The 18,848-nt window shown below is 36.7% G+C and overlaps 1 protein-coding gene across 4 annotated transcripts in view; it reads left to right on the top strand.

Moving 5' to 3' along the window:
* Positions 1 to 18,848, top strand: part of COL14A1 (collagen type XIV alpha 1 chain) — a 239,651-nt gene that overhangs the window by 147,714 nt on the left and 73,089 nt on the right. For all 4 annotated transcript variants that reach the window (XM_053558381.1, XM_053558382.1, XM_053558383.1 and 1 more), the window contains exons 32-34: positions 767 to 909; positions 2,784 to 2,893; positions 13,366 to 13,524. In XM_053558381.1, coding sequence (XP_053414356.1) covers positions 767 to 909; positions 2,784 to 2,893; positions 13,366 to 13,524 — 412 coding nt within the window. The remainder of the gene's footprint in view (positions 1 to 766; positions 910 to 2,783; positions 2,894 to 13,365; positions 13,525 to 18,848) is intronic.

Consider the following 18,848-nt stretch of genomic DNA (forward strand, 5'->3'; position numbering starts at 1 on the left):
AACAGCAGGATGCAGGAGAGGACAGAGCAGTCAGACTGTGAAGCCATCTCAAGGAAAACCTCAGCTGACCACCCAGAGGAGTTCTGTAAATGGGGTGACCCGTTAGTGCTGCCTCTCTTTGGAATCAGGGATATTGGTCCTTATATTCCCTGAAGACAGTCATTGAAAAGAGGAGACATAACCGGAGGGAGGTATCTTTCTTTAGCAAAGTCAATTACCCAAGGGGGCTGGTGTCTAAAAGCCATCAGCAGATAACACTCTCAGGAACCTGGATTGTACATTCTTAATTCTTGGAGGTAGATTTTGAAGGTGCATCACAGTACCCACCACAGGCTAGAATGCAATGAACTACAACATGGGCTAGAAAGTGACATTGTCATACATTAATTACAAAAAGATTATAGATAACAATTATTTACAATACTAAAACTTTTGAAACTACTTAGACTAATTAGATAAATTATGAAATAGCCACACAAGAGAAGGTTGTGCAGCCATTAAATACCATGCTCTTGACCATAGTTAAAGAAATGAAAAATGTTTATTAAATGGTACTTAGAAAATAAAGGACAACATGATATAAAGTGGACAAATACACACATTCTTTAAATAGTGGAGAGAAACCTATCACACCAAAACAGTGATGTGGCTGAGATGAGTGGTAATCTGTTTTTATAAATTCTGTGTCATGAAAATAAGTTTGCTTTATAATCAGAGGAGTAACTTTATGAGGAAGGATTATAAGACATTTTTTTTCTCCTTTCAGGTACTTGCATCCCGAGGGCTTGCCCTCTGACTACACAATCAGTTTTCTATTCCGAATTCTTCCCGATACTCCACATGAGCCTTTTGCTCTTTGGGAGATTTTGAATAAAAATTCTGACCCATTAGTTGGAGTCATTTTAGATAGTAAGTATTTACATAACATTTGCACACACATGTAAGAGTGATGTATGTGTCATGCCATTTTGCCTGTGACTGTCTATTGCAGAGTGCCTCCCTAATCCAAGGTGATGTGTAAAAACTTAACAATGAATTACGTAGCAGTTGATTCATTCATTTATTCCCTCATTCTTTCAACAAATATTCCTTGAGTTCCCACTCTGTGCCAGCATACTATGCTCTTGGATGCATTAGTGGGCAAAGAGAAGAAGGACAGTTTTTACTGAGATAGTAAAGACTAAAGAAAGAGCAAGGGCAATGGAAGGTCAGTGGGAGGAGTGGGGCCAGAAGTTTATCTTCTGGACATGGATGTAATAAATGTGAGTTGCCTATTAGATATTCCAGAGAGGATGTCAGATTGGTGGCAGCATATTTAGGAAGAATTCTGGGATGGAAATATAAATTTGGAAGGGGTGTGTGTGTGTGTGTGTGTGATATATGAACAAGATCATCTAGATCAGTGGTTCTCAACCTTTGGGTTGTGACCCACAGGAACTATATTAAAGGGCTGCTGCATTAGGAAGGTTGAGAACCACTGATCTAGGTGAAAGTGAGTCTTCAGAACAGGTCGGGAGGCTGGGAGATGCCAAGGTTTGGATGTTGGAACACTGAGGAAGCTTCTCAACCTCATGCTCTTGGGTATTGTAAATAATTATCACTTAAGAGGATCATCAAATTTTTGGTTAACATTACTGGGTTTTGTCAATCTGGTTTTGGTTTAGGATTCCAACAAAGCAAAATTTGGAGTCTGTTGCTAGGTGTTAACTCAAACATTTGGATAAAGGAAGCATTTTAAGCTTATTTCCAACTAGTATTTATTAAAGAACTCTTTGGTACAAGGGAATGAATCAACAACTAGACATGATATTGTGAAAGCATTGTGCACTGATATTAAAACTAAGAGAAAGCTATAAATTATAGTGGAATAAGTTACTAACTCCACATACACCCAAGACTTGAAAACAAAGTCTCTCCAAATAATTAAGACTAACTTGTTGTTTTCGAAAATAAAAGAATTAGGGGCGGCGCCTGTGGCTCAGTCGGTAGGGCGTCGGCCCCATATGCCGAGGGTGGCGGGTTCAAACCCGGCCCCGGCCAAACTGCAACCAAAAAAATAGCCAGATGTTGTGGCGGGCGCCTGTAGTCCCAGCTACTCGGGAGGCTGAGGCAAGAGAATCGCTTAAGCCCAGGAGTTGGAGGTTGCTGTGAGCTGTGTAAGGCCACGGCACTCTACAGAGGGCCATAGGGTGAGACCCTGTCTCTACAAAAAAAAAAAAAAAAAAAAAAAAAGAAAATAAAAGAATTAAATTGTAACATAGGAATGAATTAGTGAGGGAAAAGTTCCTATTTTTTTTAAATAACAGAATACTCCTTGTAATAGGAAGAATTTAAGATTAGAAAGGATTTTATTTGTTTATAATAAATGAAACATCTTGGGTGGTACAAGGTACATATCTTGGGAAAGCTGGTTGCTATAGTTGGTTAAAAAGACAATGAGCCTGGTCTTTTCCCTTCAGATTTAATTAAATTTATTCTCCTTCTCTGTCTGCTTCTACCCCAGCATCAGACAATCTCTCCCAAGAGGGTGAGGGGAGTGAGAGTCGAGGCCAGGAAGTACAGAGGGAGAGTATGTGTGGCGGTCCTATCCCCTGGTTTGATGAGTTACTCTAGCCAGCTGACAGCTTGCAGCAGCCAACACCCCAAAGATAGTAGATCAATTGCTTACCCACTACTTTGTTCTTAAACACAGTTTCAAAACAATGGATGCATTATTTTCAGTCTTGAGTAGAATTTCAGAAATTCATTTAGAAATAAAATGTTTTTTATTTTCCTTTGAATAGATGGTGGGAAAACTCTAACATATTTCAACTATGAACAGAGTGGGGATTTTCAAACTGCTACTTTTGAAGGACCTGAAGTTAGAAAAATTTTCTATGGAAGTTTTCACAAGGTTAGTAATGTGTATGTATGTATTTTATTCTGTTTGCTGTTGGGCAAACACAAGAGGGATTTTCTTTTTTTTTTTTTATTAAATCATAACTGTATACATTGATATGATCATGGGGCATCATACACTCGCTTCATAGACCATTTGACACATTTTTATCACAGTGGTTAACATAGCCTTTCCGGCGTTATCTCAGTTACTGTAGGGCTTGTGATCTCAGATTTCAATTACCTTTAGAGCAGGAATTACCTTTAGAGCTTTTAAACTCTAGTTTCTGATTTGGTAGTTCTGAGACAGGAGCTGAAATGTGAATTTTTTTATTAGGGACTCCAGAAAGTATTGATAAAACTGGTCCAGTTTTTTTTCTTTTGAGGAACGATGTGGTTAAGGAGCTTGTATTACTAACAGTTGCTCTTTTGCTACATGATGTATGATACAGAAAAGATTCCTGGTCTACCTGGTCACAATGCAGGTGAAGGCACAGCCAGCCAAATCATCTTAAAATGTGAAGGTAGAAATAACTGATTGCACTGGTATTTTTATGGATATACAAATACAGTGCATTAAAATTACCCCAGGGAAAACTTTTGTAAGACCTACTTTGTCCATATTTTCATAACTTAGCACTTGTGATGGAGGTATGTCCTATAAAATTTGCTTCTCAGAAATACTTGTGGTGATCACTGGTGTCAACATGCTTTCTTTCAACATCTACCGTTGCCTTTGTATTTGGTGGATAATCCCACTGATTTCAAGGTTGTTCAGAAAGGCAGAATCCGGACTGCAGGGCTAGTAGAGTGTTCACTAGGTGGTGGAGAAAAATCCCTTGACCCCTGGACAGCCCTTCCCTCCCTGTTAGAGAGAAGGGCAGAGCCATCTTCTTCTCTTCTGTCTCATGACCTAAAATATGGCCAAATCAAACTAATTTATACAACTTTGCTACTTTCTCTGGTTTTGAATATTATAATTGCATACCACATAATTGCATCAGAATAATTCCTTAGAAAATTGTCATTTTTTCCCCTAGTTAATACAACTATACTACCAGAAGTTAAGGTATCTGAAAAGCATGTGAGATATAGTTGGAGATTTACTAGTTCATGGTTCAAAATGGTGACAGTAGCAGTTCTTTGCCCTTAAAATGGTTTACTTACTAAGTTCCGCTTGGGATGATTTTTCTCTTGATTATGCAGAATCAATTGCTAAGTAGTCAAGAAAAAGTATAAGAGAGACGAAAAGCATTTGAGATTTCATGAGTGTTAAAAGAAACATTGCCATCTTAGCCTCTGGTTTAGGTGTGAACTTGTAATTCTTCTTCCAAAGAACCCTTTTGTGAATCTCGGGTGAATGTTAAGTTCTATTTACCTTATTAGAAGGACTCTAAGACCTAGAAAGAAGGTTCACTAAAAGTTGGTTTTAAATTTATGAACCTTCAAGTTTTTAAAAGTTATATAAAGACTTTACTCCACTTTAAGTATAAACAAAACCAAATATCTAAACAAACCAAAAGAAAAGACTTATCATATAAGAAATTAAATTTGATTTGTTCATAGACTTGTACTATAAGGGAATAAATAGTTCACCTTGATTTTTCATTTTTTTCAGTTAGCTTTATTTTTCCCACTTTGCTTATAAAATGTGGCCTCAAGGCCACTTTCAAAAAATTAATAATTACATAAACAGGTACTTAAGTGCAACTAAAGAAGCAACATATTTTTGAAAAATTTTAATATCTACTTTTGCGAAGCAAATTTTTTTTGAATGTAAAAAATCAGGTTTGCTAGCACCTACCGTGAAAATTTCTTTAATTTATAGTGATGAAAAGTGTCCCAAGCGTCAAAAACACACAAGAGTCAAGTGACACCATACTAAATCATCATAACAGAAATGTTGATAAGAAGCAAGGAATGTGGTGGGGGTTATTCTAGAGTATTTCTCTAGTTGGGTAATGGTTAACTCCTCTTTGAAGGAAAAAGATCCTTAAGAGTCCCACTTTTGACTTAAATTATTAAATTATTCAATCATGATGTATCTTAAAACATTGGAAAAAATTGGTATAAATCCATGTGCCCTCAGCTCTTTTACTACAATGAAACCAAAATAAATTAAGGTTGACAAAAACCCATAAAATTAAAAGTAACACTAATAAGAAGGATGAGGTATTTCACTGACACTGAACCTCTGCTTACAATGTGAATACAGCACTACTTGCCATAGCCTGTATAGCTTTGATTCATATTGGCCAACACTCTTTATCTTTGAACTACTGTGAACTTAGACCATTATTTATAACTTCTTTTGGCTTTCATGCAAGCCAAAAGGTGAAAACATTTTTTACCTCTTAATTACATTTTTTTAATTTATTAGCCTGCCACAAACAAGTACTGTAGTACTCATGAGGCTACTACCATCCTAAATTGAAATGCATAAACAAGCACCAGCACTGACATTTTATGGCAGAATTTGGTCACAGGGTGGTTATCTAGTTCACTTAGCATAGACTTACCTTTGACTATTACCTAGATAATCTCGCAAACTTTCACAGGTCTTGACAAAGAATGTGCAGATTTCTAAAAATAAGACCATGAACCTCTAGATCAGGCGTCCTCAAACTGCAGCCCGCAGGCCACATAAAGTGGTATGAATTGTATTTGTTCCCGTTTTGTTTTTTACTTCAAAATAAGATATGTGCAATGTGCATAGGAATTTGTTCATAGTTTTTTTTTTAAACTATAGTCTGGCCCTCCAATGGTCCGAGGGACAGTGAATTGGCCCCTGTTTAAAAAGTTTGAGGACACCTGCTCTAGATTCTTAAGATTCTAGTTTGAGAAAATCGTACCCTATACTATGCAAAAGGCTTTATTTCATTTGGGCCTAGAGTCTCCTACCCCTCAGATTCTTGTTTTCCTCTCGTCATTCTGAATTAGGTACGTTTTATCATTTTTTTTCTTTTTTTATTTTTTATTGTTGGGTATTCATTGAGAGTACAAGAAACCAGGTTACACTGATTGCATTTGTTTCTTCTTATTATTATTGTTAAATCATAGCTGTGTACATTAATGCAATCATGGGGCACAATACACTCGTTTTATAGACCTTTTGACACATTTTCATCACACTGATTAACATAGCCTTCCTGGCATTTTCTTAGTTATTGTGTTAAGACATTTATATTCTATTACATTCTACATTTACTAAATTTCACATGTATCCTTGTAATCCCACCAATCACCCTCCCTCCACTCATCCTCCCCCCTCCCTCAACCCCTCTGCCCCTTCCCCCTATTCTTAGGTTATAACTGGGTTATAGCTTTCATGCGAAAAACATAAATTAGTTTTATAGTAGGCCTGAGTACATTGGATACTTTTTTTTCCATTCTTGAGATACTTTACTAAGAAGAATATGTTCCAGCTCCATACATGTAAACATGAAAGAGGTAGAGTCTCCATCTTTCTTTAAGACTGCATAATATTCCATTGTGTACATAATACGACAATGTTTAATCCATTCGTGGATCGATGGGCAACTTGGGCTTTTTCCATAACTTAGCAATTATGAATTGGACTGCAATAAGCATTCTGGTACAAATATCTTTGTTATAATGTGATTTTTGGTCTTCTGGGTATATACCTAGTAGAGGAATTATAGGATCTAATGGCAGGTCTATTTTTAGATCTCTAAGTGTTCTCCAAACATCTTTCCAAAAGGAATGTATCAATTTGCATTCCCACCAGCAGTGTAGAAGTGTTCCCTTTTCTCCACATCCACGCCAACATCTCTGGTCTTGGGATTTTGTGATATGGGCTAATCTTACTGAACTTACATGATATCTCAAAGTAGTTTTGATTTGCATTTTCTGATGATTAAAGATGATGAGCATTTTTTCATGTCTGTAGGCCGAGCGCCTGTCTTCTTCAGAGAAGTTTCTCTTCAAGTCCCTTGCCCAGCCTGTGATGGGATCACTTGTTCTTTTCTTGCTTATGCGTTTGAGTTCTCTGTGGATTCTGGTTATTAAACCTTTGTCGGAGACATAACCTGCAAATATCTTCTCCCATTCTGAGGGCTGTTTGCTTGCTTTACTTACTGTGTTCTTGGCTGTGCAGAAGCTTTTTAGTTTGATCAGGTCCCAATGGTGTATTTTTGAAGCTGCTTCAATTGCCCGGGGGGTCCTCCTCATAAAATACTCCCCCAGACCAATTTCTTCAAGGGTTTTCCTGCACTCTCTTCTAGTATTTTTATAGTTTTATGTCTTAAGTTTAAATCTTTAATTCAGTGAGAGTCTATCTTAGTTAATGGTGAAAGGTGTGGGTCTAGTTTTAGTCTTCTACAGGTTACCAGCCAATTCACCCAGCACCATTTATTAAATAGGGAATCTTTTCCCCACTGAATGTTTTTAATTGGCTTGTCAAAGATCAAATAACAGTAAGTAGCTGGATTCATCTCTTGGTTCTCTATTCTGTTCCAGACATCTACTTCTCTGTTTTTGTGCCAGTATTATCCTATTTTGTCACTATTGATTTATAGTATAGTCTGAGGTCTGGTAGTGTGATTCCTCCTGCTTTGTTTTTATTTCTGAGTAATGTCTTGGCTATTCGAGGTTTTTTCTGATTCCATATAAAACGAAATATTATTTTTTCAAGATCTTTAGACAGTGGAGCTTTAATCGGGATTGCATTAAAATTGTATATTGCTTTGGGTAGTATGGACATTTTAACAATGTTGATTCGTCCAGCCATGAGCATGGTATGTTTTTCCATTTGTTAACATTTTCAGCTATTTCTTTTCTTAGAGTTTCATAGTTCTCTTTATAGAGATCTTTCACGACCTTTGTTAGATAAACTCCCAAATATTTCATCTTCTTTGGGACTACTGTGAATGGAATAGAGTCCTTGACTGTTTTTTCAGCTTCACTATTGTTGGTATATAGAAAGGCTACCGATTTATGAATGTTGATTTTGTAACCTGAGACGCTGCTGTATTCCTTGATCACTTCTAAGAGTTTTGTTGTAGAATCCCTAGTGTTTTCCAGATACACAATCATATCATCTGCAAAGAGCAAAAGTTTGATCTCTTCTGACCCTATATGGATACCCTTGATTGCTTTTTCTTCCCTAATTGCAATGGCTAAAACTTCCATTACAATGTTAAAGAGCAGTGGAGACAATGGGCAGCCTTGTCTGCTTCCTTGTCTGAGTGGAAATGATTTCAATTTAACTCCATTCAATACGATATTGGCTGTGGGTTTGCTGTAGATGGCCTCTATCAATTTCAGAAATGTCCCTTCTATACCAATTTTCTTAAGTGTTCTGATTATGAAGGGATGCTGGATATTATCAAAAGCTTTTTCTGCATCAATTGAGAATCATATGTCTTTGTTTTTTAATTTGTTTGTGTGCTGAATTTTACTTTTAGATTTACGTACATTGAACCAGCCTTGAGACGGTGGGGCAAAACCAACTTGGTCATGATGTATAATTTGTTTGATGTGTTGCTGGATTCTGTTAGGATCTTGTTGAATATTTTTGCATCTATATTCATTAGTGATATTAGTCTATAATTTTCTTTTCTTGTTGAGTCTTTTCCTGGTTTGGGGATCAGGGTGATGTTTGTTTCATAGAACATGCTGGATAGTCTTCCTTCTTTTTCTACATTTTGGAACAGGTTGAGTAATATAGGTATTACTCTTTAAAGGTTTGGTAGAATTCTGACATGAAGCCATCTGGTCTCGGCTTTTCTTTTTAGGGAGATTTTTGTATGGTTGATACTATTTCAGAACTTAATATTGGACTGTTCAACATTTCCACTGGATTCTGGCTAAGTCTTGGAAGGTGACATGCTTCCAAGTATTGGTCAATTTCCTTCATATTTTCATATTTCTGAGAATAAAGTTTCTTGTAATATTCATTAAGGATTTTTTGGATTTCTAAGGAGTCTGTTTTTATTTTGTCTTTGTCATTTCTGATTGATGAGATTAGAGATTTTACTCTTATTTTCCTGGTTAGGTTAGACAAAGGTTTATCTATTTTATTGACCTTTTCAAAAAACCAACTTTTTGATTTATTGATCTGTTGTACAATTCTTTTGTTTTCAATTTCATTTAATTCTGCTCTAATTTTGGTTATTTCTTTTCTTCTACTGGGTTTGGGGTTGGAATGTTCTTCCTTTTCCAGTTGCTTGAGATGTCCCATTAAGTTGTTAACTTCCCCTTTTTCCGTTCTCTTGAAGAAGGCTTTCAGTGCTATAAATTTCCCTTTTAGGATTGCCTTTCTGGTATCCCAGAGGTTCTGATAATTCGTGTCTTCATTGTCGTTTTGTTCCAAAAATTTTGCAATTTCCTTCTTAATCTCATCTCTCACCCAGCTATCATTCAGCATAAGGTTATTTAACTTCCATGTTTTTGCATGAGTATTCAGATTCCTATTGTTACTGAGTTGAACTTTTATTCCATGGTGGTCTGAGAAGATGCAAGGAATAATTTTTATTCCTTTAAATTTACTGAGGTTAGATTTGTGACCTATGATGTGATCGATTTTGGAGTATGTTCTGTGGGTTGATGAGAAGTATGTGTATTCAGTTTTGTTGGGATGAAATGTTCTGTAGATGTCTGCTAAATCCAAATGTTGGATGGTTAGGTTTAAATCTAAAATTTCTTTGCTCAGCTTCTTATTGGAGGATCCATCCAACACTGCCAAAGGAGTGTTAAAATCTCCAACTATTATGGAGCTGGAGGAAATCAAGTTGCTCATGTCTGTTAGAGTTTCTCTTATAAATTAAGGTGCATTCTGGTTGGGTGCATAAATATTAATAATTGAAATCTCGTCATATTGAGTATTACCCTTAACAAATATGAAGTGACCATTCTTATCCTTCCTTACTTTTGTTGGTTTAAAGCCTATTGTGTCTGCAAATAGAATTGCAACACCTGCTTTTTTCTGATTACCATTTGCCTGAAACGTGGATGACCATCCTTTCACCCTGAGTCTATATTTATCTTTTAAGGTAAGACGTGACTCTTGTATACAGCCAATATCTGGCCTGAGTTTTTGTATCCAGTCAGCTTACCTGTGCCTCTTTAGAGGACAGTTTAAGCCATTCAGATTAATGGAGAATATTGATAAGTCTGGTAAAGTTTTGGGTATTGAGTTTTTTGAAAGTCCAGTGGACATTTTTAATCCTTTAGCCACTGTGGAAGTTGGAGTTTGATCAAAAGTTTCTGAGAGAGTTTACTTTTGTGGTAGAGGATTGGGCTGGTTATTATGGAGGATAGGTCTGAGAATATCCTGAAGAGCTTGTTTGGTTATGGCAAATTTCTTCAACATATGAATGTCATTAAAGTATTTAATTTCTCCATCATAAATGAAACTCAGTTTAGCTGGATACAAGATCCAGGGTTGAAAGTTATTTTGCTTTAGGTGATTAAAAGTCAATGACCACCTTCTTCTGGCTTAAAAAGTTTTAGCAGAGAGATCTGCAGTCATTCTAATATTCTTCCCTTTGTAGGTAATGGATTTCTTATGGCTGGCTGCTTTCAGAATTTTCTCCTTCATATTAACTTTAGTGAAGTTAATTATGATATGCCTGGGGGATGTCTTATTCGAGTTGAGTCATGCTGGGGTTCTGAAACTGTCTGTATCCGAATTTCAGAATCTCTTGGCATGTCTGAAAAATTCTCTTTCATAACTTCATGGAAAAGGGCCTCTGTGCCTTGCAAGGCCACTTCATCACTTTCAGGGATTCCAATGATGCAGATATTAGCCTTCTTCAAATTATCCCAGAGCTCTGTGAGAGAATGATCCATTTTTGCCCTGTATTTCTCTTCCCCTTTGAGAGTTTGTGAGCATTCAAAGTCTTTGTCTTCAATTTCAGGAATCCTTTCTTCTGCTTGCTCCACTCCGTTACTGAGGGTTTCTACTGTATTTTTCAGATCTTTAAAGGCTGCAAATTCTTGCTTCAGTGTGTCAATATCTTTGGTGGTTTTTGTCTTTAAATTCATTAAATTCTTGAGACAACTTTTGAATTTCTCCTCAAATTTCTAATTCCGACTTTTGAATTGCTCCTCGAATTTCTAATTCCAAGTTTTCCTCCATTCTATTAATCTTGTTTGCAATCCAAATTCTGAATTTGATTTCTGACATCTCAGCTAGCTGTTTATGAATGGGATCTTCAGTTACATCTGTCATATCTTTCCTTTGGGGGTGGGGATTGATCTATTCTGGTTATTGATGTTACCACAGTTTTTCCACTGATTCTGCCCCATGATTATTTTATACCATTTGATTTTTCCCCTGGAGCTTTGTTGAAGACCCGTACAGTGCTATGGCCTGAGAAACTGGGGAACTGTTTGGTGTGGTGGGGCTAAGTGGTTCTGTCTTGTTTTCAGCGGGTCTCTGTCTGACACTAGTGAAACAGTTACTCTGGGTTGAAGTCTCAGCTGTGGAGAAATACCAGCAATTATGTCACCCCGCCCTCCACAGGCAACCATTGGAAAAGGAAAATCAAACCTTCCTATAACCACACACCCAGGGCACCACTTGAATAATCCTCAGGCGATTGGCTCAGTTCAAAAGGTTCAAATCAATTTTCTCAGTCAGCACATGTCTCAAGTGGGAAAGTTTAAAAGGTCTGTGGCAACTGGATCACAGGGGTATGGTGACAACTCAGATATGACTTGCTCTGGTGCTCCGTGAAGTCAGGAGGACCCATCCAGCAAATAGATTAGTCTGGGAAGGTTAATTCATCCTTCTATACCTTGCACCTCTGTCACACCCAGTCACTGATAGCCCCACAGGGCTGTGACAGAGAGTCCGGGGGTTTGCACCTGCCTGAATCACAAGGAAATCTATATCTGCTCAGCCAGGCCTCTGCGCTCTACCTCTATCAAGTAGGAGGAGGTGAGACCTGACAACCTTGGGTGCTTGATGGAGGTTGGTGGGTGTTCACTCAGTTCCAGCCCTGCCCCTGATTGATGTTACTGAGAGAACAGAACAGAACAATTTTGTGGGAATTTGTTTCTGTCCCTGCTAAATTCCCCTGCGGAAGAGAAGCTGTTTTGAGTTCCCAGAACCTGAGCCTCAGGCCCTGTGTTTGCTCCTGTAGGTTTGTATTCAGTTAGCTGTCAGTTCTAGCCTCCTACCTTCCTTTGTCTATAGGCTGACAATCCCCTGAGGTCCGGGTGCATCTTAGGCTCAGTAAAGCAGTCCTCTGGGTCAGCCCCGCCCTGGGAATTTCCTGGCTCTGTACATGCATTTTCTAGTCCACGCACTCCACCCAGGCCAGTACCAGCAAACCCTTTAGCCATGGGGCTTTTGTTTCCATCCCAGATCTGTTCTGCGGTGGTTGCCACCTGAGAAGGTGCCCAGCTTCCTCTGGTTGCCCAGGGAGACAGGGGGTATGGCTTCGGAATATCCGGGAGTGAGCCCTATTGTTGCCAAAAAATGGCTGCTGCTCTGTACCTCGGGTCACCGTTGCTCTGGTGTGGTTCCATCCTCTCCTCACTCCCGTGCTGCAAAATCAGCACTGACCAGCTGCAATCTAGGCCCTGTCCACACCCCTCAAGAAATCACCCAAGAATCTGGACTCCTGGGGGACAGGCCTCCAGACCTCAGAGTGAGAGTGGAGGGGAGTGCTGGGAGCTCAGAATTGCAGGTAGAGAATATATACAGTTTTATACAGTTTTATGCCTGGCAGGAGAATGCCATGGCACCCTAGTAGGGGAGGTAGGTCCAGTTTTTAGAGGATCTCTCCCGTCGAGTGTAGTGGGAGGACCTTTGAACTCTGCTCATTTGTTTGTGGGGCACTCCAAGCCATTTTCATGGGGGATGTGACTCTCATTTGCTTGGTGATGGATTTTGTACCTTTTGTTTGTATCCTTGGGGTCGCAGCTCACCTCAGCGTGGTTGATGTGCGTTCTTCAGTCTTCTCTCTTGGTGCAGCTCTAATCCACCAGGTTTCTTACTAAATTCATGTCCTTTAACTCTCCTTCTGGATGGGAGCCTCGGGCCCGGTATCACCACCTTTCTGATTGTATTTGTTAGCTAGGTAACTATTATCAAAGTGTGGTTTGCCAAGCACTAGTAGTACCTTAGGTGATTTTTGGTGACAAAGCAACAAGAATTTTTGAATTTTACTATTTGTGTGTTTATGTTCATGTGCATTCAGAAAAGGCATAGCTAGTACAACAATCCTGTGATTTCAAAGATGATATTATAGTTGAGAGTGAGGCTAGATCTTTTTAAGAGCACATCATTTCATAGTCATATTAAACAGAAGACATATAGATGGTACTTGATGGTACCTAAAATGGAGATAGTACTTAAAGGTGGGAAAATCATGGAGATGGTAAAACTAACAAAATACATGTTGACAGAATTTTTTCTCTTCTCTTCCTTACTTTATAATGAGTTATTCAATTATAAAATTTGATTGATATATCCTCCTGCTTCTTACCTCCTAAAATGTCTTTACTTTTACATAGATACACATTGTTGTCAGTGAGACTTTGGTCAAAGTGGTTATAGACTGCAAGCAAGCAGGCGAGAAGCCAATAAATGCGTCAGCCAACATCACTTCGGATGGTGTAGAAGTTCTAGGGAGAATGGTTCGATCAAGAGGACCAAGTGGAAACTCTGCACCAGTAAGTGTGTAGAAAAGCAAAGCTGTTTTATTATTATGGGCGTGAGGGAAGTCCTCTTAAAGCTGTTTTCCAGGGGAAAAGCTCAATAAAGGAACTAAAGGGATGGATGGATGGATGGATGGATAAATAGATAATACCATCTTTATGTGAACTAAAACATGTACATTCAAAGTTCTTGGCAATATGCTTCTGCTATTTTATATCTCAGAGGATGCTCTAGGAACTGGTTGTTTTATTTTCTAAATGCATTTGACAATTTAAATAGTAAAATATTTATCGCATGGTTTGTTGCATAAAGGGTTTCCTAAAGAGAATTAAAACTGTAAATGAACCTCATTTATATAAGCAAATACAAAGTCATACAAAATTTGTGAGTATTATACACAAGATATTGACATAGCCTGTAATTTAAGGTAGATACGGGCATTTAAAAACGATTTTTTTGTCATCCTTAATGTGATATTTATCCTTTAATATTATGATTAAGTAGAAAATCATTTTAAGATAATATATTTTTTATCAAACAACATGGAATTGAAATCTGGGAGATTTTTAATTGGCAAAGAAATCACATTCCTTTTGCTCATTAACCACAAAAGAGAATAATGTATACAAGATTTTGTTTTAACGCCATGCATTCACAGCTAATTAGGAGCATTCTGTAATTTGAGTCATTCTATAATTAGTGAGGCTTTTTGTACTTGTAAACAATTCCAACTATTCTAATCTACATTTCTCTTCTATGTTATAGAATAATTTAAGTTTTCTTTAAACTGAAGATCAATTTGTACAAATGAAATCTTAAGCTATGTCAAATGAATAAATAAAATTTAAACTGCCCCATGCTTACTGAATGAGGGAGGGCATATGTTTAGACCTTGATGGATAGATAGGAGCTAATTAGTTTCATACCTAGCTTTGGAGAATCATTAAAAGGTCTTTTGTTTCTACTTTGCTTTGCAGAACTGTGGATTAGATATTTGGAAAGACAATATATAAGCTGTGGAAGGCTCTCTTGTTCTCAATTATGATCAGAAACTCTAAGAATGTTTACATGATATTTAGGAGTTTTCATGCTGATTAAGAAAATGATATATCTTCTGTTTAATGGAAGATACATACTCCTTTGATAGCACAGAAAGGAATTTATAAGACTATAGAATTGGCAAACTAAGGATATCTAATAATGATTAAGAAAATGTACTGTCTTCTGTTTAATGGAAGACATTTCTATGTTAGCACAGAAAGAAATTTATAAGAATTAGAATTAGCAAACTTAGGATACCTCATGTGAATAAATGGATGTGTAAATGGATGTTTGAAAGATGACTGAATTGTACTCATTTAAGAAAGAGAGACAACTCTAGATGTATGAGATTCTGGGCTCAAATCACTTAGTATTATTATTATTTTATTATTATTTTAGAAATAATGAGTGTAAAATCCCTGACACTCAGTAGACATTCAATGAATAGCAGCTACTATTTTTGAAGGAAGTCCATAATACCATCTCGATTTTCTATCCACCTTTGCTAAACCTCTAGCACTTGTCTAAAACTTGATTACTTATAATTATACATTATTTTCTTGCTTTTTAATATATTCAAATTTCATCTCTCTAGATAGAGTATAAATTCCCCAAAATAGAAACTATGCCATGGTCTTTATTTGAAATCACTCCCTTCTACCTTACAGCCCAGTAATCAATAACTATGAACACAGTAAGTTCTTAAGAAACATTTCCAGGAAATTAAGTAGAATTGTTGTGTGTTTTAATCGTATCATGTCTTTTCTTAAAAATTTGTTTTGCTTATATTCCAAGGGTGGCATTGACAACAGTCTAATATGTATTGTATGATAACAATTATACTTCAAATTACATGGTGTATAGTAATTGAACTCTAAATAGATGATGAATTAAGTATCAAAGAATTTGTTTTGAAAGCAAAAGTGCCTTAGGTTTCAGGCCTATGGATGATAAATCTTTACTTTTGGCCCTGAAGGAAAATGTAATTAAACAGAGAACCCTCTGTGGCAATTTCCAACTCATAGTAGACAAAGGGGAATTTATAGAAGTCAATAATTAAAGAGTTCTTTGTAAGGCTAGTAGGAAAAAAGTCATAGCTTTTGTTAGAATCTAGACATCTACAAAGGATTGCTAATAAGTTTTCATTCTGCCCACTTATTGAAGAATTTGATTGTGTTCAAATGGATGATAGTAGGTTAGATCTCAAGAATGTGATTGGAAATTCAGACTTGCCTTTTGGCAGGTATTATCTCAGTACCAGGTAGGAGAAGCTCTAGTCTTCAGTTTTTAATTTAGAAATTGCCGATTGCTTACCTAATCTTGATGTACATCTATATTCTGATACCCAGCAAAAGGGAATTCTGTAGACTTCAGATTATTTTGGGAGTGATTATTTTATGAGAGAGATTAATAGCTTACAGGTCCATAGTCCCCGCCAAATTCAGCAATGATTCAATAAATGCCAGATGGTGGAAGATTCTAAAAATTCAATCTTTAAAGAAAATGTATTCTTCTTAAGCCATAGTTGAGTAAAAGATAGATTAATGGATTTAAAGATACAGTAAATACTGCATATAAATTACTCACAGTCTCAATGAAATCAACTGGTGTTCAGTAATGCAAGATTTCATGGGTAGTGATAGTTCTTGGTGGGACTAAACTGTAAGCAGGCTTAGCCATCAAAACACATATGGAAAGAAACTTGACAACTGTGCTCCTCCTTTCCAATCTTTTTTCTCCCAAGAAGTTTCTTCTACCTTTTCTGATACCTCATGAGATGATTCTGGAAAAGTTTTGAGCTACTGGCTTAAGATCATGTTTCTTTGTATCTTTCGTCTCCCTTTTCATATCTAATACTTAGCTAATTATGTAACTGGCATTTATTTAGGTTCTCTTCAAATAAAAGAGAAGTATGAGGTATGCCATGGAATTATCATTTATTGAGTAAAAGCTTCTATGTAGAAACTGATAGTAGACTAGCTGATGATCCTACATAAACAGGTGTTAAACTACCAAAAAAAAAAAGTTCACGTATTTTCACATGAATTATCTCTTTTAATCCTCAAAATGATAATGGTGGTTAATATTTGTTGGATGCCTACTATGGGGCAAGTAGTGTAGATTTTTCTGAGATTATCTCTTTTAATCTTCTAATAACCCTAGGAAGAGATATAGTCCCAACTCTATAGACTTGAATAAGTTACGGAGGGGCCCCCTTTCCAAAAGTGTGGAAGTAAGATGAGAGAGTATATTTGACTTCCAGAAGATCACTCGCCTTCCATTCTCATGTTTTCTTCCATTCTGTCAGACTCTGATTATTTAGAACTAAAGGCAGAGAAGGGAGTCTGGTCTGTGTGAGTGACCATGTGCCCTGTCTGTTCCTTGACAATCCACAACCATTATTTCACTTGTAACCTTGCAAGTAAACACAATCAAAACTTACCTGCAGAAGTATGTTTATATCTAAACACTCTAATTCCTACCAAGGACACAGCTATTAATTTTCATTTCCTACTTTAATTAGTGCCTTCCCAGTTTCCCTTAAATTCAATCAATTGACTGGGAACAAGTGAAAACATCCCCTTCAATAGCTGACAAGTGGTAAATACTCAATAAGTAATAGTTGTATAATGGAGTCAATAAAAGTTAGACATCAAATTAAAAACAGAAAGTGGCTTAGGTCCTCAGTGCTCTTTCTATCGGGCCCCTGTCCAATGTAAAGCTCTCTGAATATTAGTATAAAGTCAGGTACAGCTTGACTTCAAATTGTAAACTTACTACATTATGTTAGAAGAAAAATCAAAGAATAAAATCTGGTTCTGAGTGGGAAGTAGAGCCAGAAGTACATTTTAATTCCCATTCACAGATTGTAATGACTCAATTGCTGAGAAATATTTTAATCTTATTTTCATGTTAACATTTGACCCCAAATGACTTGCCTTTTTGTGCTACACCCAAAAATGTCCAATAACAAAAAAATGAGCATTTGTACACGTAATTGGCTAAGTATTTCCTTGGAAGAGATTGTAAAAAGGGAAAGGAGGTTTCATTTCTCCGCACAGATATATCTTTTATAATGTTCAGTTAGTTACAAAGAAAGAAGTTATGAAAGTAAAGAAAGGTTGCTTCTTGCATTAGTTGCCTAAAGTATGATTTATTCCAAGCCACACTGTCTTGCATTTTAAGGCACTCAAATATGAGAACTTTTAACTTCCCATCTCAGTACCATCTACTGTAAAATTTATACAAATATATATGTCATTGCTTTTGAAATAAAAGCCAGAAGTTTTTTTGTTTTTTGTTTTTCTTTTAATCACCCCCCAGAAATGTGCCTTGAGAAAGAAGTCCCTAAAAAAAAAAAAAAATACACAGGAATCTAAACTATTATGAATGCAAAACAATTATGAATAAATTTGTTGTACTCAAAGAAAAAGCTGCTGACATCATCTAATTTGCAAAAGAAAAGTCAGCCCACAGTAACATTCCTGAAATGATAGTGTTGGCTTCCTTCTGCACTTAGTAGGCATTTAACCCCTTGAATAAATAAACTGAGCTCATAAGATTCCAATAACTCAGTAGAGCCAAAGTCTAGCCAAAAGTTTGTATGTAAACATTAGACTTATGGATGATTAGGTGGTGAATGTATATTTCAAACCCTGTAAGAAATTCTGGTGCTTACTGGGGCTGATGAAAAGGCCTTTGCTTTAAGTAAGTCTTTCCATTCACAAAAATGTTTTTGCACTGAGAGCATTATTCAGAAATGGAAAATTTCTTAATGGATGAATGATTTGCAGACTTTGCTGAATCTACCCAAGGCTGTCATAATGAGACCCATTTAATAAATGTCTCCAGACAAAATGGTATTGTAAGGTTGGGCTGGGCTATCTGCATTTTAAAGATCTTTAGATCTTTATTTATTGGTAAATAGATTTATTTATTGGTAAATATGTTACAAGAAAATACTGCACACTGAGGTGTGCAGTTCAAATCTCAACCAGAAGTAAGCTTTCAACATGTAGTTAAATAATTCAAGCTTTTTTGATGCCAGGCCCTATTCTGCAGAATGGATGTTGCTGTCATCATATCTTACAGTGGTAATCCGAGGATTAAATAATATATGCAAAGTGTCCTAGATAGTACCTGGCACACAGTAGGTTTTCCACAAATGTTGGTTGCCATGGTTGTTACTTGCTAAGATTTTTCTCAATCAAAAACATTAAAGAAATACTGTTGTGGAAACAAGCCACTATTATATTTCTGCCCTCAGTGCTGTCACTTTCATTTTGATTCTGCTTGT

The sequence above is a fragment of the Nycticebus coucang genome, chromosome 13 (assembly GCF_027406575.1).
Source record: "Nycticebus coucang isolate mNycCou1 chromosome 13, mNycCou1.pri, whole genome shotgun sequence".
NCBI classification, from domain to species: Eukaryota; Metazoa; Chordata; class Mammalia; order Primates; family Lorisidae; genus Nycticebus; species Nycticebus coucang.